At 43.8% G+C, this 24712-nt stretch overlaps 2 protein-coding genes across 3 annotated transcripts; one reads left to right on the plus strand and one right to left on the minus strand.

Moving 5' to 3' along the window:
- Positions 1-535: 535 nt before the first annotated feature.
- Positions 536-19752, minus strand: C15H9orf43 (chromosome 15 C9orf43 homolog). 2 transcript variants are annotated; one of them, XM_001101033.5, is made up of 14 exons: positions 19442-19752; positions 17116-17315; positions 16866-17001; positions 11082-11139; positions 9022-9122; positions 7636-7672; positions 6729-6901; positions 5896-6046; positions 5138-5195; positions 4798-4868; positions 4488-4575; positions 1982-2058; positions 1259-1322; positions 536-1044 (listed from the first exon to the last, which is right to left on the minus strand). In XM_001101033.5, exons 2-14 carry the CDS (start codon positions 17264-17266, stop codon positions 815-817), a joined length of 1395 nt encoding a protein of 464 aa, XP_001101033.2. In that variant the 5' UTR covers positions 17267-17315; positions 19442-19752; the 3' UTR covers positions 536-814. The 2 variants fall into 2 exon arrangements, with proteins under 2 accessions (XP_001101033.2, XP_077824438.1); XM_077968312.1 differs by lacking the exon at positions 19442-19752 and having other exon boundaries at positions 17116-17391.
- A 316-nt stretch (positions 19753-20068) lies between these two features.
- On the plus strand, positions 20069-22711 carry POLE3 (DNA polymerase epsilon 3, accessory subunit). Its single transcript, XM_077968320.1, has 4 exons — positions 20069-20215; positions 20302-20387; positions 20713-20831; positions 21475-22711. The coding sequence occupies exons 1-4, from the start codon at positions 20150-20152 to the stop codon at positions 21645-21647; spliced, it is 444 nt and encodes a 147-aa protein (XP_077824446.1). The 5' UTR covers positions 20069-20149; the 3' UTR covers positions 21648-22711.
- Positions 22712-24712: the final 2001 nt, after the last annotated feature.

The following is a 24712-nucleotide window of genomic DNA, read 5'->3' on the forward strand; positions in this document are numbered from 1 at the left end:
CCCCTGTCTCTACTAAAAATACAAAATTAGCCAGGCATGGTGGCATATGCCTGTAATCCTAGCTACTCGGGAGGCTGAGGCAGGAGAATCGCTTGAACTCGGGAGGTGGAAGTTGCGGTGAGCCAAGATCATGCCATCACACTCTAGCCTTGGGTAACGAGAATGAAACTCCATCCAAAAAAAAAAAAAAAAAAAAGAAACAAACAAACTAGAGCTTTTGGCTGGGCACAGTGGCTCCTGCCTGTAATCCCAGCACTTTGGGAGGCTGAGGAGGGAGGACTGCTTGAGCCTAGGAGCTTAAGACCAGTGACACAATGAACATTATGTGATAACAATGTAGATCCCATCTCCAAAAGAAACCATTTCTAGGGAATGAGAGAAAAATCTAGGGAGCACCATGGCAGCTCCCATGAGCCAAATTCAGCCTCCTCCAACTGGAAACCTTTCAGAGCTTCAGAGATAAGAGTGACCCAAGAAAACAGACACCAAGAGACATCTTTCCCTTCTTCCTAGAAACAGAAAATGAGTCTTTTAATTGAGAAGCAGTTGTGTTTAATCACCAAAATTATACTGACCCTAACGCAAGAGAAATAATCTAAATTTAAAAGGGCTGGGGATTTTCCTCCTACATTTATTTTAGAGGCAAGTAGAGGTGAACGAAGGAAACTGAATCCCTAAGCTCAGATCTCAGGCCCTGGTAAAAGCTCCAGAGAGCAGAAGCCCCTCTCCTCTTGCCCTTACGTGAAACGTTGCTGCCCTCAGGTTACCAACCATCCCACTTTGGAACACGGCTGCCCCGGGGGATGCCTTCAGTCTATTCCTCCAGAGGCTTCTCTGCCTCAGAGTACTGGTCCTCCTCATCCTCATCATCAGTCTCCTGAAGAATCCTCAGTAGTTTGAGCTCAGAGTTCCAGCCTGTTCTAACCATGATTTCTGAAAAGTTAAAGGAGATCTTCTTTTGCCTGGCAGCCTGGGCTTTTAGCACAGCTTCCACCGGAGCACTAATGTCCTTGTTAGTGGGTTCTGTTTCATACAGTTCAGGACCTAAAAGAAGATGTAGTCATTAATTGCACCTGTAAACTCCTCTCAAATAACTACGACAAATGGAGGACAGAAAAGGAAAAACTGGGATGTTTTTTAGGACTTGTCTGAGATAGGGGAACTGTGCCTTCAGGGAGGTAAACTATCCTGGACAACACAGGTTCAACTCTCCCTATCCTCAGTCACTTACTAAGGTTCCTCTACTCTAGTAACTTACTTTTTACATTGTGGTGGAAATCCACATGGTCACAGTAGTCCATCTTTGGTCTCTCTGTGGAATCCTGAAATTCATCGGGGTATAAGGAAATTTGAATCAAGACTTTAGGAAACTAAAAGGATTTTTCTAAAAGATGCTTTTCTTGAAGAAATTAACATCTAAGATGAGCCAGAGACCCACCTCTTGGGACTGAAGAGAAGCTTGTATCACACGTTCTTTGCCCTCCATGCTATCCAAATGAACCTAGAACCACTCCTTCCCATTCCCTGCAGTCAACTAAGGGCAGATGGCCTCCAAATATGGCTTCCAACAATTCCTCCCATTCCAGTATGCACATGCTGTTCCTCCCATCAAGAGATAGGGCCTATTTCTTCTCTTATTTACTCTGGGATGGACTTGTTTCTTCTTTGGCCAAGAAAATGTGGCAGAAGTAACAATGTTTTAGTTCCAGGCCCATCCCTTAAGAAACTGCTTTCATGAGACTACTATGCTATCAAAAAGCCCAAATAAACCACATGCAGAGGCCTCAGGAAGGAAAACCAGCAACTTGGCCAACAGCCTCAGCCCAGCTGCATTAAGTGACCTCAAGCAGGGAAAGAAGAACTATCCAGTCAACCCACAGAATCATTAGAAATAACAAATCACTACGGTTAAGCTTTGGGGTTGTTACACAGTAATAGATAACTGAAACCGGGTCCTAGCAGAGGCCTGGTACATTGTCACCTGTTTCGAGGTGGTTCCTTTTTCCATCTGCTGCTGCTGCTTCATGTCACTGTTCTGACCTGGCAGAGTTCTGTAACCTAGTAACCAAAAAGTCAATTCAATCTTCCTCTTATTGGCATATCATATCCTCTTTTGGGGCTTCTAGGTGACCCCTAGTCTACAAGTGACTCCACATCCAGGAAAAGACAAGACCTTGATGGCAGGTAAAAGGTAGTTAGACCTTCTGAGTTTTATTTGAGATTCTGCTCACCTGGGACTGTAACTTAATCTATTACAGAATTAGAGATTACGGTCAAGTGTGTGTTAAAAGACCCAGGATTCCTCCAAGAAACCCTAATCTACCTTTTCACAGAATGTGACTTATCTTACCAGAATGTGACTCATCTTCTTGCGCCATCCCTCATGCACCCACAAACAAAGCAAAAACAAAAACCTCTAGTTTTATGTTTCTTTTGCATCAGCTGCTTCCCCAACTAGTCCGTAAGAAGATTCATTCATTCTTTTCTCAATCTCCCTTTCCCTAAACAAACATCTTCCAAGCTGCCACCTGAGGCATTATGCTAAAATATAGCATTTCCATCGACTCCCTACTAGCACTGGTTCTCTCCTTAGCTGTACACTGGGAGAACTGAAGAGCTTCAAAAAACAAACAAACAAACAAACAAAAAACACTGAGGCCTAGTTTCTACCACCAGAAATTCTGATTTAACAGCTGGGATACAGCCTGAGTATTAGAGTTTTAAAAGCTTCTTGGCCGGGCACAGTGGCTCATGCCTGTAATCCCAAAACTTTTGGAGGCCGAAGTGGGCAGATCACCTGAGGTTGGGGGTTCGAGACCAGCATGATCAACAGGGAGAAACTCCATCTCTACTAAAAATACAAAAACTTAGCCAGGCGTGGTGGTGCATGCCTATAATCCCAGCTACCCAGGAGGCTGAGGCAGGAGAATCGCTTGAAATCGGACCCAGAAGGCGGAGGTTGTGGTGAGCCGAGATCGCACATAGCACTCCAGCCTTGGCAACAAGAGCAAAACTCCGTCATAAATACATACATACATACATACATACATACATAAAAGCTTCATAATTGGTCTTAGTGTACAGTCAAGGCAGAGCACCACTGGCCTGGATGATAAAGGTCAAATGACTCAGCAGTCCACACAAGCCCCTGCCTACCTCTTTGGCGTGGTAGACCACTCTCCCTTAAATACCCAACCCCACAACCACACTCAACTGCTCAGTATTTCCTGAGCAGCTATGATCCTCCTAGATGCCTTTGCACAGGCTATTCCCTCTCAAGAGTTATTTTCCATATCAGGAAAACTCCCACACATATTCAAGATCCAATGCAAAAATCATCTCTTCCATAAAGCCTTTCTCAACTTAGTGAGGACTGGCCACTGCTCTAAGAACATGACTCACAGGGGCACCCCAGTCACCCAAGCAAAACTGCTCCTATTGGAGGCATTGGGAAGGGGTACAAAAGGCACCAGAATGGAATTCAGAGTGGTCACCCTAGATGGAGTGCTAACCTTGGATACATCACCTCCTGCCCGGGGCCAAGCCCTGATTCTGTCCACCTCCCATGAGAAGGGCAGGAACCTTCTAACCTTCAGGTTAGAGCAGATCATTGGCATCAGACAACTAAGTGAGATAGGAAGAAAAGCAAGAGGGCAGCATCCTTCTACAGGAAACCTCATCTCAGCCCCCCCAGTGCCCCAGGATTGGAAAGCTCTTTCTGATGATTAAACAGTTGTTTTCATATTAAAGTCAGCAATGTCTAGTCTGAGAAGGGCACAACCATTCTCCAAGGTTTGGGGGGATTCTTTTTCCCTCCTCCCATTCTCCACTCAAGTTGAAAAATTTCAGAGGGATAGGGGTAAGTATATGCCTGAGCTCAGACATGATAAGGACTCCAAAAAGGGGAGATGTTCTTTCTCGTGTCCAGCATGAGCACTGGAGCAAAAGAACTGCCTGACGAGAATTGTCTCCCTGACTCCTGGATGGAGCTAGACAATGTGTGTGACTTTACCATGAGGCTCCGGGGACTCTCTACCTTGTGGCAGGAAAGTTAGGGGGCCCTGGAGCTCTGCTTCCTTAGAACTCTTTTGGGGTTCTAGTGAGGAGCCCCAGCTCTCCCTGCCTCATTGGACAATGAGCCCTCAGGGTTTTCTCTTCAATAACCTGGGCTTGCTGCTCTCCTGATCCTCAAAGTGCTCTGCCTTTTCTAAGGTAGAACCTGAGGAAAATATGACTGTGATTCATGTTCATGGTCATCTTTCAAGCGCCCATGTGAAGCAGACATCTGGCCCAGCTTGTTTGTTTAGTAAATTTCTGAAGGAAGGATGGTGCATGAGAGACCAGACAGACTGAAGCATTCCAAGAAATTCTGAGTGCCTGACAAAGGCAGGTCTCAAAATGACAAGAGCATGTTTAGCTTTTCCAGCCCTCAGATACCTACCCCTCAGGAATCCTATCACCCCCAACCAAGCATATATTCCCCTTACCATAGAGAGGGTCATGAACAGTGGTAACTGGATGTTTATGTGAAGTGCTCTGGCTCCCTGGATCACTCTTGGCTTTCTTTTTAGCCTCCTGAAACCCACATCAGGAGGAACAAATTAGGATTTTTGGAAGTAAAGAAAACCTTTTTCAAAAGAAATCAAAAAGAAGGAATTTAACATCTACAACCAGACAAGAACTTTATATCTATAACCAGATAGAAAACAAGGAGACTCCCACCCTTCACACATCCCTTCCCATTCCAGACTGTAGCTACCTATCCCAGTCCCAGCAAGCCCCTCACTGCCACTCTACCTGTTTCTTAATAGGTGTTTTCACTTTCCTCTGTTGCTGCTGCTGCTGCCACTGCTGCTGTTTCCTGTAACCTGGGGACCAGAGAGCCAGCTTGATCCTCTTCTAACAACCCCCTCTCTCCCACTGGAATGCCTGCTGTGCCTTCCTTCACAATGGTGACTCTCCCTGGTAAGGACCAAGCCAGAGGGGCTGCTTCCTGAAACCATTGTTTCCTGAGTTCTACATGTGACCCTGTATGACTGTGGCCACAAATACAACTGAACTGGACCATGTTAAAGTATGAGAAATGTGGGCTAACAGAAAATGGTGCTTAGTGATCCAGCAGCAACAGCAAATCTACCTTCTGTCTTCAGGTTATGTAATTTCTTCAAACGTTCAGGATATCGCAGTGCGGGTCTCTGGAGAAAGAAAAAAGAAAAAGAAAAGCTCTACTGCAGGTCTTTCCTTTTCTCCAAATGTATCCCCCAAATGCGTTTAGTCATCCAGTCAACAAGCACATTTTAAGAACCCAGTGTTTTGCAGCATTGTACCAGGGGCTACGGAGGAAGGGAAAAGGTGTGGGGAACAAAGTGCAGAAGAAACAGTGAACATGGCCAGGCACAGTGGCTCATGCCTGTAATCCCAGCACTTTGGGAGGCTGAGGCGGGCAGATCACCTGAGCTCAGGAGTTCGAAACCAGCCTAGGCAACATCGTGAGACCCTGTCTCTACAAAAACTTAAAAATTAGCCAGCCATGGTGGCACACGCCTGTAGTCCCAGCTACTCTGGAGGCTGAGGTGGGAGGACGGCTTCATCCCAGAATGTCAAGGCTGCAGTGAGCCATGATCAACCACTGCACTCCACCCTGGGTGACAGAGTGAGACTCAGTCTCTCAAAAAAGAAAAGAAAAAAAAAGAAAGAAATAGAGAACATTGCTCTCTCAACACGTCCCCCTTGACTGACTTTTACCTACATAGAGCCCAGCCTTCTGTGGGGCTTGGGTTCAGAGTGGAAAGGAAGAAGAGAGATAAGGAATAGAATGTCAACTCTTCCAGATTTGAGGAGAGATGGGTTTGAATTTTCACATAGGCTTCTTCCCTGCTGCTTCCTTGCTCTTACTTCCAGGGTGAGGCGGTGTATAGATAGAAACATCTTAGAAGAAATCGCACTGTCAGGTCGGTTCCTTTCCAAGGGAAGATTCTTTTTCATCATGGCCAATTTTATCTTCATCTCCAGACAGGGCATGGTTTGCTTTCTATCTGGCAAAAGTCTGAAGGGGACAGAGGATAGCCAGACAGTCAGCAACAGCTCTTCCTGGAAAGCATGACTGAGGAGAAAGAGATGTAAAGGGCTCCAAGAAATCTCCACTTTGGGTCTGAAAAGGCCTGTACCAACAAGTGCTCATTCGGTAACACCTTTCTGATGCAACTACGATCATCATGGCTGCATATACCCAGTGCTGATTCTATGTCAGGCTCATGTGCTTTATAACACCGAATCCTTACAACACCTGAGAACAGATATTTTTTCCACTTTGCAAATGAGGAAAATGAAGTTTTAAGAGGCTAAATACATTACCAAAATTCACATAGCCAGTTAAGTTTCAATGTAAAATTCAAAGGTCATCTCACTGCAGACCACACATTCTGCCTACCACTTATTCATAATTCACCTATAAAAAGAAGAGAGTGACGGTGCCTACCTCCTAGTGGAAATTTAAATGAAAGTACATGTGATGTGCCTAGCATAGGGCTGGGCAAACAGTAAGTCTGATAAATAGTGGTGGTTATGATGGTCATCCCTGCCTGTTGGTAAGTCTAAGAGTTCAGTAAACAAGTTGGGGTGATCGTTTTCTCCCAGCCCTACTCAGAAAAAGCACACCATTTAGAACCATCTCAGCTTCAGTGGAAAGCAGGTGCTCTGGCCCTCCCACAGACCTACATGATACTTACTCCTTCAGTAGATCCTGAGGTAATGCTTCGGATTGAGCCCAGAGAGGTAGGAAATCTGAACTGAATTGTTTAGACAATTGCACTGGGGTTGGGGGAGGCACAGTCATCCCTGGAGTTTCTACTCGTGTTTCTGCGGACTGATTTCCGGAGAGACCCAGAAATGACTTGCTTTTCTGGAAGAGAAACAATGAAAAGAATTCTCCAAAGTGCTCTTTTTGAGCCTAGTCCTTTCCATCAACATTCTTGCCTCTCAATACTACCCTGGCATGTACTCCAGCCATGCTTGCCTCCTCTAAATGATGAAGGCCACCTCATGTTTCCCTCTCAAGCTCCCAACTCTATTGTTGTATACTGATCACACAGGGATTCGTTGTTTTGTTTCATTTTCCCGAAAGGTCATTCATTTCTTCACTCAACAAACTGAACAAAAATTTATTGTCTAATTGTGTGTCAGGCACAGAGCTAGGGATGGGGATTCACCAATGAACAAAATGAACCAAGACACTACTCTCATGGACATAGAAGTCTTACAGTGACTTATCCAAGGTCACATTTACCCATAAATGGTACAATTAGAATTAGAAGCCCAGGTCTTATAACTCCTGGTCCTTTGAAATTCTATCTCATCACATTGGAGATTAGTTTTTAATTGACCAAAAACTCCCCTGAATACACAACAGTTCCTCCTATTATCTCAAGGTGCTCTTCATCTCCCTACAGGGAGGAGACAGAGAAAAGGAGTCTCTGAATAGAGAATGGTTTGGTTAATTATTCCTAAAGAAGGGTTTTCTTTAGCAGATTTGGATCATTTCAGGAAAGAATGGGGGTAAGGTGGAGGAGACCTGAAAGGAAGACAAAACTCTACATAGCAATATTATAAAGATTTGCACAAAAACATCAAACTCACCACTGTCAAGTTCTTTCTTTTCTTCTTCCCATGCTGTCTGGAGAAAAACAAAACAAAACAAAACAAAACATGCTTCTCAGCTGGACTTGAAATAAGAATAAGCACAACTTATTCCCAGATATCTTAAACAGAAGCTCCAAGGATGTTCGTGAATGATGACCACAAAGATTCTTATCTTTGATCAGTACTTGAAGATAGCTGGTCGGGAGCCCAGCAGTACCTGCTGCCCAAGCACCTTCTGCTAAAAAGACCCCCCATCCTCCTATCTAAATTAGGTTTCCCATTAATCTCTCAGGCAATCCAGTTATCTGCTTTCATAGCATGAATCCAAATTAGAAATGATATATGTAGGTGTGGTTATGTCTGTAATGGCTGACTCGCCCTGACAAGGCTCCAACAGGACAGGGACCAAATCTATTTGGTTCACCAAATCCTCGCTGCTTGACACAGAGAGGTTTCGTAAGAAGTATTTTTTGCTCTGTCCTCTTCCTCCTTGCCTGGGACATGGATATGATAGTGGAAGCTCTAGTAGCCAACTTATACCTTAAAAGCACCCATGAAACTCCTTAGAAGGTGGAATTCATGGGCTAAGGAGATGGCCCAAAAAGCTAGAAGGAGCCCCGGTTTCTGATTATCTCATGAAGCTCACATGCCCTAGCCTGCCTACTTCTGAGCTTCTTTCACATGAAAGGAAATAAACCCTTAGGGTTGTGTTTCATTTGTTTATACCATATATACACACACACAAATGCATACATATATAGAGAGAAGCACTCATAGCATTATTTTTTAAAAAGAAAAACAAAATGAAATAAAAAGAAATTCTTAAGTTTCATCATCTCTAAATGTCACTTAAGAACCTGAAAGCCTCAAGGATCAGGAAAGAAGAACCAAACACTTTCCTGATGGTTGTCAATATTAGCCAGCCTTTGGGCCTTCACCAAATGATCTTTGTCACACTCTGTTTTCTACACAAGTCCTACATGCTATTGCTTTTGTACACTGTACTAGGCCCTGGGGTTGAGATCACAGATTCACATGCTTCACTGAGAACTTTTTCACTTGTTGCAAGTGGTTAACCAGAAAAACTAAGAGAGAGCATTTATTTCTTAGTCAAGCCTTACAAGTAAGTTAAGCCTTATCTTGTATGCTATTTACTGCCATGTGAAATTTGATATGGAGAAATCCCACAGCATGAATCTCAAAATGCATTACGTTAAAATTCCAGTGTAGCAAAAGGCAGGTGCAAAAGACCACGACCTTCTCTGCTGGCCTCCTGCTACTTGCAATGAGCTGGCGAAAAGGAAGATCACAAAAAGGAGGCCTGCAGAAGACATCAGAGATTTATAGAGTCAAAGGCCTCTGAGTTCCAGATATGATACTCACCTCCCATGTATCTCTGTTTCTTCTGGGATCCACAATACAACCATATTTCTAACATCTTCAGGGCAGGGAAGTTGCGTCTCATTCAAATTCAACACTGGAAGCTAAGAGAAAGATATAAAGCCCATGTATGGCTTGAGGTGCTAAACTCCTGTATCAGATTAAGGATATGCTAAGCAAAGAGTTTGGTGGCACAGAAGATGCTTTAGGTTTCCCATCTCCAAGACATCTTCATAATATTCTCCCCCCCCAAAAAAAAAAACCGGCCTCCTCCATCAAATATCAGTATAGGTATCTGCAAGAGTTAGTATTAATAAGCAAATAATCTCCCCTGCTTCCCTGTGCCCTTAGGGTAGCATTTAGCAACTCCCAATCCGATCCCATATGAGGGTGCCCTGGGGCTTGCCTACAGGAACACTACTTATCCTGCCTACTCCACGCCAAAGACTTAGATCCTGCAGACATTACAATCTGCAGCTTGGGAGCAGAAAAAGAACTGACAGAAACAGAAGCAAGGTGTTTTACAGTCTGACTACAATTATAGGCATCTATATAAAAGTCAAAGGCTAACTCTTCTCACATTTAGCTATTTAGGATCCTAGAACACTAGTGCTCAAGGAAACCTTGTAAATCACCTAGTTCATATTCCTGGTAAGATACACATACGAAAAAACTATTCAAAATAAGGTTGTCCCTGTGAAGACGAACTGATGGACTTGGAAGTAATAGGAGAGATTCCTTTTCATTATAAATCTTTTAATGCTTTTTGAAGTTAAAAATCATGTTCATACATTATCTCTCCAAATAATTAACTTAAAATAATTTAATCTAGGCCAGGCATGACAACTCATGCACTTTGGTAGACCGAGGTAGGAGGATTGCTTGAGGCTGGGAGTTTGAGACCAGCCCGGGAAACATAGTGAGACCCTGTTCCTACAAAAAGTTTTTAATTAGCCAAGTGTGGTGCTATGTGCCTATAGTCCAGTTACTCAGGGGTCTGAGGCAGGAGGATGGCTTGAACCCAGGAATTTGAGGCTACAGTGAGCCACGGTCATACCACTGCACTCCAGCCTGGGTGACAGAGCAAGACTCTGTCTCTTAAAATAATAATAATTATTATTATTGTTGTTGTTATTATTTAATCTAATCCTCTTATTCTAAAGAAGTCAAAGAGGTAAAGTGATTAGTCAATTTGTCCATTCAAAACCATCTACCATCGCAGTTCCTTATACTCTCCATTACACATAATATTGAAAAGTGAAGCATCTCATGAAAAAAATAAAAGGCATCCAGTAGGACTGCAAAGAATAGTAAATCTCTCTTTACTATAGTTAAGTAGGAGGGATTTTTCTTTCTAAAGTTCTAATTTAGCTCTACCCCTAACTAGCTGTATGCTTTAGCAAATCACTTCCCAACTGAGTTTCCTCATCTGCAAGATACATAAGATAAACTGTGGTCTATCAAACCATTGTAGTGTTCTTCAAACTGCAATTGCAACTATTCATAGGTCATAAAATCAAGTTTTTTGAATCACAGACCATATTGTTTACAAACGAAATAGAATAAAACAGAATAGGACAGAAAATATTAGAGTATATCACTCATAGTTAGGTAAGGATTGTTCCATGATTTTTTTTTTTTTTTGGTAAAATCTATTTCTTACTCTAGATCATAAGCTGAACAGTTTGTAAGTTATCAGATTAGATGACCTTAAGGCCTATTTGGGTCTGACATTCCAGCATTCCAGTTTCCCTGATTATGAGATGACAGTATTTACTGAGTAGCTGAACATGTTCTATGCAGGAAAGAGACAGAAAATTCTCACCTACACCTAACCTATACAAATCAATCCCACTGACTTCTAGGATTTCTGAAAACAATATGGCATGTAGATAGCACAGAGTCTAGCATATAGCAAGGACCCAATATTAGATGGTTACTATCAACATTACTATTCAGATTATAGTCCTCCTGAGGAATAATTTCAAATAAAGGCAGAATAGCTTATTTCCACTAGTAAAGAAAAATTGTTGAGCAAGTACCTTTTAATATCTGTGACTTACTTTGGGAAGTCTATTAGTACAGTTGATCAAACTTTTGTCAGGTAAACCCTTCGGAGGCCTAAAAAATGAGTTCCACACATAAAACAGAAATACAAAACACTTATTGGAATGATAAAGTTAGTGCTAAGAGGAAACCCTTCTACTTATCTACAGAAAACCTTGGGCTTTATGCTTACCAAACGAGTGTAGGGTCTCACCATATCCTTAAGTTTTGTTTGTTTTTCCTGGAACAGCTCCTAAACAGACATTGCACACTGCAAACACTTCACAACTATTTGTTCCATCAAACAGAATTCATAGCCTACTCTTCTCTCCAGCTAGAGACAGTCATATCACCATCAATAAAAGTTTAAGTACTTTGAGATAGATGCTCAAAATATAAAATAACATAAAATATAAAATAAATAATAAATAAAAACAAATAAAATTTAAAAATTTATTATAAAATAAACAAAATGCATTATATACATACAATAGAATATCATTCAGCTTTTAAAAGTCATGAAATTCTGATACAGTAGTCCTTTATTCATGGTTTCACTTACCCGCAGTCAACTATGGTCTGAAAATAGATGAGCACCTGTAAGTAAGGTATTTTGAGAGAGAGAGAGAGAGAGAGAGAGAGACCACAAGAGACCATATTCACACCATGAGTTTTTATCACAGTATATTATAAGTGTTCTATCTTATTGTTGTTAATCTCTCAGTGTGCCTAACTTATAAATTAAACTTTCCTATAAGCATGTATGTATATGTAAAAACATAGTAAATATAGGGTTTGGTACTGTTCACAGTTTCAGGCATCCACTGGGAGTCTGAGAATACATTTCCTGCAAATAAGGGGGGACTACAGTATATACTACAACACTGGAAACATTATACTAAGTGAAATAAGCCAGACACAAAAGGACAAATGTGTGATTCCACTTATATGAGGTACTTAGAACAGGAAAGTTCATAAAGACAGAAAACAGAATAGAGATTACCAGAGGGTGGGAAGAGGAGGGAATGGGGAGTTGCCGTTAATGGATACAGTTTTTGTTTGACATGATGAAAACATTTCGGAAATGGATAGTGGTCATGGATGTACAACATTGTGAATGTACTTAATGCCAATGAATTGTACACTTAAAAATGGCTAAAATGGTCAATTCTTGTTATGTATATATTTACCACAGTAAAAAACTCATATCCTTATATTTTCAAATCACTTGCTATTTTTCCTATTTGTTAAAAGACATGTTACATACATGGATGAATGAATAATGTCAAGGGGTAAATGAAAACGACCTTTAGGAATGATAGTAAGACGAGTTTAAAAACAATAAAAAGATAAAGACCTAACACTCAGCTTGCTTTATGAAGTTCTACATGACACAGACACCTGCTTCCTGTTTCTACTGCAGCTCCCCAGCCTCATCTCTGACCACTCTTCCATTCCTGCTCTATGTTCTAGGCACAATGAACTATTTTCCTGATACAGACAGAATTTCCTCTTGCCTCCAAGCCTTTGGATATGCTATTCCTATGGTTTAGAAATCTCTTCCTGCCAACCTCCCACCTACAACCCCCATTTCACTAGACTGCTCAGACTTCCGGTCTAGGCACAGATGCCACTTACACAGAAGACAGTGCCCTGGTTTGGGAACCCTTTCTGGTGTTCCCACACACCAGGGGGCAGTCCTCTCATGACACTCATCATACGACCTGCTTATTTCTTTGCCTCCCCACTAGGCTGAAAGTCCCTTGAGGGTAAAGACTGTATGTTGTTACTGTTGTATCCCCAGCATTCACCGCAGTGGCCCCCACTAACATACAGTTGTGAATTGAATGACTAAACAAATGTCATGGCCCCTGCTTTCAAAGGGCCTAAAATCCAGCTGGACTTAGGAGATAAACATATAAATATCAATAAGCATGTCAGGGACTCGAAGTACTAGGGGTAGTTTGGAAGAGAGAATATCAGAGGCTAATGGGAAATGAGAAAACTCAACCTTGACAGAAGAAAAGGACCATATTCTCTCAGTCAACAAATACTTATTATGTTTCCACTATATGCCATGCATTATTGAAGACATAGGAGACAGAGCAGCCAACAAAAGAAACATACAGTCCCTGCTCTTGTAGGGACTGACATTCTCATGAGAGGCGGCAAACAAATCAATAAAAATCATTTCAGATCAGAAGAACTGAAGAAAAAGGATGCTTGGTTAAATGATGATGAGGGTGTAAGAAAATTTTCAATAGACTGCTCGAGGAAGACTTCTGTGAAAAAGCAACATTTAAGCTTAAACTCAAGGACCGAAAGGAATTAGCTGGAAGGATCTAGGGCAGTATTTCTCAACGAGGGGGCAATATTGCCCCCAGGGGACATCTGGTAATGTCTGGAGGCATTTCTGGTTGTCATAACTGGAGGCAGGGTACTACTAGTATTCAGTGGGTAGAAGCCAGGGAAGTAGCTAAAATCAGATAATGCACAAGACAGCCCCAAAGGACAAAGAATTATCTGGTCCAAAATGTCAATAGTGTTTTTTTTTTTTAAAAAAAAAAAAAAAAAGAGGAAAAGTGTTCTACTCAGGGGAAACAGTAGGGGCATAAACCCTGGGGTGGAAGGTGTGGCATAGATGAGGAATTGAAAGAGCAGTGTGGCCTGAGCCTATTCAACAAGGAAGGGAGAAGTGCGAGATGAGGTCCAGTAGGAAGGCCAGATAAGGCCAGGCCAGGGACTTAATGAAGTGACAGGAGGGAAGAAGGCCTTTACAGTTAAGGAAACTGCATGACAGAAAAGCACAATCAGAAAACCAGTCTCGCACAGAGGAAAAGTTGGTGTTCAAGAAGAGAGGACTCTGATTAGAGAAGCCAGACAGTAAAGAGAGAGGCCACCAGTCCAGAGTTGGGAGGTTTGAGTCTGTTCTCTAGTAAACAAAGTGCTGATAAAGGGGCTTTTCGAGCAAGGAAATGAACAAAGCAGTATTTTTGGAAGATTAATCTGTTGGCCATATGTAAAATAGCTTCGAGGAGAAAAGGCAGAGAAGCCAGTTCAGAAGCCACTGCAAACACCCACCATGTCATGAGGGACTGGTCTCCGACAGAGAGTGTGAAGCAGAAAGCCAGACACACTGAAGGAAGAAGATGTGGAAACAGGGAACTGACTAGAGGAGGCAGCTCTCTCACAGCTCTGCGCTATACACGGAGGGCATGGCAGGGGTGGAGTGTGTCCCTGCGTGTGAATGTGAAGCACATCATAGGTCCTGACTGAGAAACAACGCTGTTTAACCAAAATTCAAGTCCTAGAGAACATGAAAGTAGTCAAGCCTCTTCCTATACCATTGTTAGCCAAAGAGAAATCATCAGGGGCTACTTAAATGGAACAGGAGAAAAGAAATTACTATAAGAGCCATCACTGGTGCTTTGATTCCAGGTAACAAAGTCTTTGAATTTTTTAAGTCTAAGCTTTCCACAGATACCTGTCCCTTAGTTTCGTGTATCAGCAAGCACTCATTGGGTACATAGACATTGTAGGAGACTCAAGAAAAGAAAAAAAAAAAAAAAGCCACAGCTTTTTCCTTTAGGAGCTTACAAATAGTTTCACACCTAAAAATAAAATATTATTATAGAAAGACAGCGGCCGGGCATGATGGTTACAAATAGTTTCATACCTAAAAACAAAATATCCATACCGGGCATGGAGCTTACAAATAGTTTCATACCTAAAAATAAAATATCATTATAGAAAGACAGGGGCCGGGCATGGTGGCTCACGCCTGTAATCCCAACACTCTGGGATTACAGAATAACCCCAACACTCTGGGATTACAGAGCAACCCCTTTATGTTATTCATTCATCCATGCATGTAACATGTCTTTTAAAAAATAAGAAAAATAGCAAGAGATATGAAAATATAAGGATATGAGTTTTTTACTGTGGTAAATATACACATAACACAAATTGACCATTTTAACCATTTTTAAGTGTACAATTTATTTGAGCTCACAAGTTCAAGACCAGCCTGGGCAACATGGCGAAACCCTGTCTATACAAAAACATCCAAAAATTAGCTGGGTGTGGTGGTGCGTGCCTGTGGTCCCAGCTACTTGGGAGGCTGAGGCTGGAGAATCACTCGAACCCAGGAGGTGGAGGTTGCAGTGAGCAAGTTCGTGCCACTGTACTCCAGCCTAGGTGACAAAGTAAGACCCTGTTCCCCACCAAAAAAAAGAAATAGAAAGACAGGGTTGGACATGGTGGCTCACACGTAATCCTAGCATTTTGGGAGGCTGAGGCCGGTGGATCACTTGAGGTCAGGAGTTTGAGACCAGCGTGGACAACATGGTGAAACTCCGTCTCTACTAAAAGTATAAAAATCAGCCAGGCATGGTGGTGTATGCCTGTAATTCCAGCTACTCAGGAGGCTGAGGTATGAGAATTGCTTGAACGTGGGAGGCAGAGGTCGTGCCATTGCACTCCAGCCTGGATGACACAGTGAGACTCTTGTCTCAAAAAAAGAAAGAAAAAAGAAAGATGGCATATATGGACAGTTTTCTGATCTACAGATGCTGATAAGACTGGCTGAATTGTGTCCTCACAAAAATCGTCTGTTAAAGTCCCAATTAGTACTTCAGATTTTGACTGTATTTGGAGATATGGTTTTTTAAAAAGTTATTAAGGGCCAGGCGCAGTGGCTCACGCCTGTAATCCCAGTACTGTGGGAGGCCAAGATGGATGGGCTGCCTGAGGACAGGAGTTCGAGACCAGCCTGGCCAACATGGTGAAACCCTGTCTCTACTAAAAATACAAAAAAATTAGCTGGGCGTGGTGGTGTGCGCCTGTAATCCCAGCTACTCGGGAGGCTGAGGCAGGGGAATTGCTTGAAGCAGGGAGGCGGAGGTTGCAGTGAGCTGAGATCAGGCCACTATACTCCAGCCTGGGTGACAGAGCAAGACTCCATCTCAAAAAAAAAAAAAAAAAAAGAAGTTATTAAAGTAAAAATGAAGTCACATGGGGGGCCCCAACCCAGTAACACTGGTGTCCTTGTAAGAAGAAATTAAGACACAGACGCATAGAGGGAAGACCATGTTAACACATAGGGAGAGGGGCTCGGTACGGTGTGTCATGCCTGTAATCCCAACAATTTGGGAGGCCAAGGCAGGAGGATCACTTGAGGCCAGGAGTTCAAGACCAGCCCAGGCAACAAAGCAAGACCTCATCTCTAATAAAAGCAAAAAACAAAAAAATTAACCAGGCACAATGATGCACACTTGCAGTCATAGCTACTTGGGAGGCTGAGGTAGGAGGATCGCTTGAGCCCGGAAAGTTGAGGCTGCAGTGAGCTATGATCACACCATTTTACTCTAGTCCAGCCTGTGTGACAGGGTAAGACCCTGGCTCAAAAAAAGTAAATAAATAAAAAGGACACAGGGAATAAAAAATTACCATCTACAAACCAAGAGTGGTCTTAAAAGCAAACAATCTTGGCAACACCTTGATAATGGACTTCTAGCCTCAAGAATTATAAGAAAATAATTTTGTTGTTTAAGCCTCCCAGTCTATGGTACTTTGTTATGACAGCCCTTCCGAACCAATATACCTCCCAAATTAACCAATTCCTATAGCACAAGCAGGAAGTGTTTCTTTCTGTCTCCCACTGCCTATTCACCACTTCTTTAACCAAATTGGTATTTTCTTTTTAATCTGGCTTTCTCAAAGTATATTACATGGATAAGGAAAATCATAAGCCAGAATTTTGAGACAATAGGCTGTTAAAGGAAGATTCCATCATAATTTACCTGCCATGAAATTTGGAGTAAAACTTTGAACTCCGAGACAATAAAGAACGGGCCTTAGTAACGGTACATTCTGGTAGATGACGAGGTGCAAAGCAGGAATCCGAGATGTTTACCACGGTGAGCACTGGGAGTTTATCTAAGAAGACAGACCAGAAGAAAACATGTTAACATGCTGCCTGGAGAAAGGAAGTCACATACATAAATACATTAAGGACCTCGTGAGGGAGAGGACAGAAGCTGGCTAATTCACCTTCAGCATCCAGGGGAGTTTTGCAGGTTGAGCCAAGGATTCGAGGATGGCCCCTTTCAATGCGGCGGACAGTTGCCCAGCATTGTGGGTGCTGACAAACAGCAAAGCCACAGGTGGTTTCATCCCACTGGCTCTCATCTGGCAAGTCCATACCTAGAAATGGTTTAGGCCAAAGGCCAACCCTGCAGCATTCTAGTCCTCTGGAAAATCAACAACCACATAATTAGGGAGTATTACACATTAGCCATACGGTCCAGATCTTAATTTGAACTCAAAGTATAAAATATTTCTGTTGAACCTATACAGGTAAATGATGGCCACAAAATAGTTAAAGATTGGATAACAAACAAGTATGAAAATATCTCAGCATGAGGTAGAATGGCAAGAGTTTGAGAGCAGAATGACTTCAGGTCTCCTAATTGGCTATTTAATAGCTGAGTGACCTGGGACTTAACCAGTCTGAGCCTGTTGACTTCACTGTAAAATGAGGATAAGTTTATTTCACAGGGTCATTACAAAAATTAGTTAATGAATATTAAAAGCCTGGCATATTGTTCCAAATAAATATTTGCATCCTTTCCTTTTTCCCTTTGTTAGTCATCAGGGAGAAGATGTCACCATCTCCAAAAAGCATTATCAAATTATGACCAAAGTAGTCACAGAAGTGTCTCAGAAGGCCCAAACTCCTGGAAGACATGTTTCGTTTTTCAATGTGCTTCAGTTCCCACGCAGGCAGATAAAATACCCACCAGCAATGAATGTGTTTGCTCAAATAGCAAATCACTAGACACTCCTAGTTGCATCAGAGTCCATTAGCTTTTCATTTACTGGCCATATGGCCTTGGACAAGTGACTTCACACCTCTCTCTCAAGTAGGGGGAAGGGTCCTGACTTGGTGTCTCAGGTCTGTAATCACAGCACTTTGGTAGGCCAAGATGAGTTACCCCCTCTCTACAAAAAATAACAAATAAATAAAATAAGCAGGAGGGGAATCCCTAAGGAGGACTGCAGAAGCATTAAATGAGATAATGTACTTTTACACATGGGAGGTGCTCAATAAATATTATCATCTTTTCCTTTCTAGAGGTGTTTTAGGCAATCAATAACCACTACCATATCCCTAAGAACTTTTTAAGGACAGCGTCCATTTCTTTCTTTTATTCAACACATTTATTGATTACTAAATATGTGAGGGGACCTGCTTTGGACATGAACAGTAATAAACAAACTCCCTGTTCTAAACAGTTTATAATTTAGATCAAAGATAAACTATCAGCCTAGGATTGCACCTGGCCTATGACTTGTTTTGTTTGGCTGGCACTTTGAACCAATTTTAAAATTGAAATAGCCCACAATGTCCAGATTTCTGATTCCTTTTAGGGACCAAAATACTTGACAACACTGGGCCCAATTCCAGCTGAACTGCAACTGACTAGCGCTGAGCAGCCCTGTTTTCAGCCAGGTCTGTTCTATCCAAGCGGAGCTCCCCCACCAGACCTTATGGACTCTAATTGAAGCACTTTCAGTTGCCACTTATCATAGCATTTGCTCTTTTGTTTTAAAATATTTCTCTGTAAACAGGCTTCTATCGAAAGCAGGAAAACTAAATGGCGACTTGAGACTTCCCTTTTGAAGGGAAAAAAGCAGCATTAATTCTCAGTGGGAGGCCGGGCGCGGGGGCTCACGCCTGTAATCTCAGCACTTTGCGAGGCCGAGGGCAAATCACTTGAGCCCCGGAGTTCGAGACCAGCCTGGGCAACATGGCGAAACCCTGTCTCTACGAAAAATACAAAAAAAATTAGCTGGGTGTGATGGAATGCACCTGTAGCTCCAGCTATTTAGGGGAGCTGAGGTGGGAGGATCACCTGAGCCCAGGAGGTCGAGGCTGCAGTGAGCCGAGACCGCCTCACTGCACTCCAGCCTGGGGGACAGAGATCCTGTCAAACATAAATACATACATACAAATCAGTGGGAGTGAGAATTTCCACGAACATAATATAAAAATAACTTAAAAACAACTTAAAACGCCATTGCAAAACCTTGAGAATGATTTTAACTGGAAAAGAGGTATGATGAACAATTTAACTGAAAAATAAACACAATTTTAACACGGTTTGTTTTTGAAAGCGAATGTAATGTTGCATTCTTCTTACAATGAAAAGGCTGCTTCTCGTCCTTTCGTTACCTGCCCAGCCCGAATAGACTCCTGAGACCTAATCAGGCGCATCTCTATGTGGCCAACATTATCCCCGGGCTACATAAATAGTTCACGTTAAAAACAAACAACAACTACAACAAAAATCTAAATAACACTCAGTTTTAGTACCATTATTACAAAGGTGTGAGGGGTGAAAATATTAAAAATGAACATCAACTTCGGTAGAGATGGAAAAAGATTGCCCGCTCCATTCCAGGAAAGAAAAAAAAAGTGCGAGAATCTGATCACGACGGGCTGAGGTCCTGTAAGAGCAAAGCGGATTCCAAACCGCTTAGGGTTGCTAAAAGAAGTGGTAAAACGCGGCCCCTTGCGGCGCGGTGAGGAGATTTACGGACCCGGCCGGCCACACCCTGCCTCCGGCCCTAAAGGGACCCGCCCAGCCGCGTCAGCCACGCCTCCGTCTCCCACACGCTGCGCCCGGTTGCACCGTCGCCAAGCAGCGGCGCAGAGCACCATGGAAAACGGACGGAAACTCCTTTGAGCCATAATAAGCTGATGAGAAGGTTCCCGACGCAGCGATGGCGAGAGGCAAAGAAACGGACCTGGGGAGGGGCGTGCGGGGTGGGGTGCGGTTGGATGGAAGCCTCGGCGGGCCAAAACCACTGCGGCTTCAAAATCCGGATGCGCCGGTATTTGAGGCGGAGGCGGGGCTAGGGGGAAGAGGGAGGCTATAGCGCGCAGAGCACTGTGGGACACTGTGGGCCACGTGGGGCGGGACGGAACCTCCGGAGGGTCAGACCGTAGCGACGCGGGAAGTCCGGACGCAGTAGCTGCCTGTAGCGGAGGCGAAAGGGAGGCTCAGCCCCGGCGGCGGCAATGGCGGAGAGGCCCGAGGACCTAAACCTGCCCAACGCCGTCATCACCAGGATCATCAAGGAGGCGGTGAGCAGCTCGGGGGGGCGGACGAACGGGCAGGAGGGAAGCAAGTGCTGGACCGGCAGCTTTGCTCACCCCCGGTCTCCTCGCAGCTCCCGGACGGTGTCAACATCTCCAAGGAGGCCCGGAGCGCCATCTCCCGCGCCGCCAGCGTCTTCGTGCTGTACGCCACATCCTGGTGAGCGGGGCAGAGGCATAAGGGAGGCGCGGGGATACCTGGCTGGGAGTTCCTGGCCGGGAGCCCACAAACCCCAACGATTATGTCCTCCCTCGGTCGGGACAGGTTCAGTTCTCAGCCAGTTCCTACAAGTTCTGAAGCAAAGTAACGCAACAAAATAACTTTGCTTAAGCTTTTTTTGTGCAGAGAAGGGAAGGACTTATCCGTGTCACACCAAAATCCATGCATGTAAGAGGCAGGTTTTCCCGTTCCACCTCTGGGTGCTCCTTTTCCCACTCACCCCTTACAAACAAGAGGGAGTCTGACAGCCTTTCTCTTCTCTCAGTGCCAACAATTTTGCTATGAAAGGAAAGCGCAAGACGCTGAATGCCAGTGATGTGCTCTCAGCCATGGAAGAGATGGAGTTCCAGCGGTTCGTTACCCCATTAAAGGAAGCTCTGGAAGGTAACGAGCCTTCTGTCTTCTAAACCACGTAGATGGTCATCCTGTGTGACCTGTTCATCTGGCCCTGAGACTTTCTCAGCGCGGGTCCCTTTAAGTTCTCTAAGCCAGCACTTGATGTGACTCGACCCAGTTCGATGGACACTACCTCGGATCTGTTTTGTGATGCTGAGCAAGTTATTTTTCCTTTTCTGCCTCCTTTTTTTTTTTGGTTTTTTTTTTTTGGTCTTGTTTTTCTTGTTTTTTTTTGTTTTTTGTTTTTTGTTTTTGAGATGGAGTCTTGCTCTGTCACCCAAGCTGGAGTGCAGTGGTGGGATCTTGGCTCACCGCAGTCTCCTCCTCCTGGGTTCAAGCAGTTATCCTGCTTCCGGCTCCCAAGTAGCTGGGACTACAGGTGCATGCCACCACGTGCGGCTAATTTTTGTATTTTTGTAGAGATGGGGTTTCACCATATTGGCCAGGCTGGTCTTGAACTCCTGACCTCAGGTGATCCGCCCACCTCAGCCTCCCAAAGTGCTGGGATTACAGGCGTGAGCCACCGCACCCACCTGCCTCTGTTTTTCCAGTTGTATAATGTAATTAGCTCCTGCAGTCTGTCTGGCTCACTTTCAGCTCTGTCTCCTAACCCCTTCTTTCCTCCTTACAGCGTATAGGCGGGAGCAGAAAGGCAAGAAGGAGGCCTCAGAGCAAAAGAAGAAGGACAAAGACAAAAAAACAGACTCAGAAGAGCAAGACAAGAGCAGGGATGAGGACAATGACGAAGATGAAGAAAGGCTGGAAGAAGAAGAACAGAATGAAGAGGAAGAAGTAGACAATTGAATAGGGTGGGAGACTGTAGCAGCTTGGAAGGTACCACTTGAGATGAGACGTGCTACGTGTTTCTGTGAAGCTTTTCCATGCTGGGCAGAGTAGTCTCAGGCAAAAGTGCCTGAAAAGATCAGAATAAAAACTGACTAGAAATACCATCAAAACCAGCACTCACCAAACTGAAAGCATCTGAGTAGCAGAATCCTGTTTTCCTTCATCAATCTGAAGATTATGACTTTTTGACAAGAGGGATTCTGAGCAGCTAAATTAGTCAGTTGATCGCTTTTGGTTACTTAAATGTATGGTTAGATGGTTTTTGATCTGCAGTCTTCCCTATTCCCCCAAATAAGTAATAATAACTTCCATGCTGCCTGCTGTGTTCCAGATCACAGAAGCAGCCAGGGCTCAGGAAAAATTGGGGCTTTGCTTATGGTCGCCTATGTTTGATTGCACAGTCTTTGACAGTAGCTTACTAAGACTGCTCAGAATGAGTAAGCTTTAGGAAAGTACTAAAATGCTGTGGGAGAATAACAAAATCTGTCTCTTCACTTGACAGGAGCATTAACTGGGTTTTGTATTTCATAGACCCGCTTGGCTCAAAACCTTTCTATATTGCCTGCAGATGATTGACCTGCTGGTGTACTGGTAATCTGATCACAGATACTCTTAAATCAGCAGTGTAGAATGGTATTAGTCAAGCAAGGGTGCTAGTGTCTTACTTTTACAGAAACAGATGGCATAGTGTCAGGTGTACCTTACTCTCTGCCACTATACAGCTTTAGGATTTGTCATCACCTCCTGGAAGGTGTAAAACCCCAGGCTTTCTCTTCTTGAAGTCCATCTCCCAGACTTGTGACTATAGCTTTTCATTCTTCAATTCATGAGTTCCGAACTTTATTTCCTGTAGGCACAGCTTTCTCCCTCTGTGCCTCCTGCTTCCTTTCCTCTGCCTCTCCTCTGTCCCCCATCCCACTTTCTCCTCTCCCTCCTTTTCTCACTTCTGTCAGTCTGGAAGCTTTGATTACCTGCTTAATACTCCAAAGTGTGAGTTTCTCTGATCTCTTGTTTCCTTAGTTCTAATCTCATGTTTTGTTTTGTTTTTAAGAAATGGGGTCTCTCTGTGGCCCAGGCTGGAGTGCAGTGGTATGATCATAGCTCATTGCATCCTTGAAATCCTGGACTCAAGTGATCCTCCCACCTGAGCCTTCTGAGTATCTGGAGCTACAGATGCTGCCACCAAGCCTGGCTAATTTTGTCTCATGTCTTCTAAAAATTATTTTGTGAAGCCCCTCTGAACCTTAAGGGAAATCTGATGGTGCTCAGGAATCTAACTGTCCCTAAACCATCCTCTTTAACTGCTTCTAAAATATCTCTGTTGGCCTTTCTTAGTTTTTTTCTGTTTCCATTCAGTGCTCCAAGCACTTTTTGTTTCTCTCTAAGTTGAGCGCTTGGGGTTTGACAGGTAGTGACGTAGTTTGACACTGTTAACTTGTTAAATACAGTGAAAAGTTTGTGAGTGAAGAATGCTGAGAAGATTGTAATGCTTTGTACAAATAAAAGTCTTGTTAAAAAATGATGCCTCCTGTTTCATGCCGCTTTTTCGTAGTGTGTTTTTGGAGAGAACCCCTGATGATACTCTCCATAAAAGTTTTTGGCATGTGGACTTGGCCAAACCTTTGTAAACATGAGATCCTGCATCGCCTTGGATGACCAGCAGGTGCTGCTCATTCACAGGCAAGGGCTCTGAACTACTGCAAGAGTGTTTTTTTCTTTTTCTTTTTTTTTTTTTTTTTTTTTTTTTTGAGACAGAGTCTCAATCTGTCACCCAGGCTGGGGTGCAGTGGCATTATCTCGGCTCACTGTAACCTCCTGGGGTGCAGTGCCATTATCTCGGCTCACTGTAATCTCCTTCTCCCAGGTTCAAGCAATTCTGCCTCAGCCTCCCAGGTAGCTGGGATTACAGGCACCCGCCACCACGCCCAGCTAATTTTTATATTTTTAGTGGAGACAGGGTTTTACCATGTTGGCTAGGCTGGTCTGGAACTCCTGACAGGTGATCCACCCACCTCAGCCTCCCAAAGTTCTGGGATTACAGGCATGAGCCACCATACCTGCTGAAAGTTTTTTTTTTTTTTTTTTTTTTTAATGGATCGTTGCTCTGTCTCCCAGGCTGGAGTGGCGTGATCTTGGCTCACTGCAAGCTGTGCCTCCAGGGTTCACGCCATTCTCCTGCCTCAGCCTCCCGAGTAGCTGGGACTACAGGCGCCTGCCACCATGCCTGGCTAATTTTGTTTCTGTATTTTTAGTAGAGATGGGGTTTCACTGTGTTAGCCAGGGTGGTCTCAATCTTCTGACCTCGTGATTCGCCTGCCTGAAAGTGCTGGGAGTACAGGGGTGAGCCACCACACCCGGCTGGTGCAAGAACTTTTCACAAGTCTGTCTATGTTGCCCAGGCTGGTCTCCAACTCCTGGACTCAAGCAATCCTCCTGCCCTGGCCTCCCAAAATACTGGGATTACAGGCGTAAGCCACCACACCCAGCCCTAAGTATTAACTCTTAAACCCTATGAAGCAGCACTGCTGTTACCTCTATTATCTCTTAACCACAGTGTTTTATTATCTATGTAAGCAGCTTTTTTTTTTAATTTTATTTTATTTTGAGGCAGAGCCTCGCTCTGTCACCCAGGCTGAAGTGCAGTGGTGCGATCTTGCCTCACTGCAGCCTCTGCCTCCCAGGTTCAAGCAATTTCCTGCCTCCGCCACCCGAGTAGCTGGGATTACAGGACCGGCCACCACATCCAGCTAATTTTTTGTATTTTTGGTAGAGACGGGGTTTCACCGCATTGGCCAGGTTGGTCTTGGTCTCGAACTCCTGATCTCAGGTGATCCGCCTGCCTCAGCCTCCCAAAGTGCTGGGATTACAGGCGTTCCTTTTTTTTTTTTTTTAAGAAGGACTTTTGCTCTGTCACCCAGGCTAGAGGGCAGTGGTGCCATCTCAGCTCACTGCAACCTCTGCCTCCTGGGTTCAAGAGATTCTCCTGCCTCAGCCTCCCAAATAGCTGCGATTACAGGCCTGCG

Source organism: Macaca mulatta, chromosome 15 (genome assembly GCF_049350105.2).
Source record: "Macaca mulatta isolate MMU2019108-1 chromosome 15, T2T-MMU8v2.0, whole genome shotgun sequence".
NCBI lineage: Eukaryota > Metazoa > Chordata > Mammalia > Primates > Cercopithecidae > Macaca > Macaca mulatta.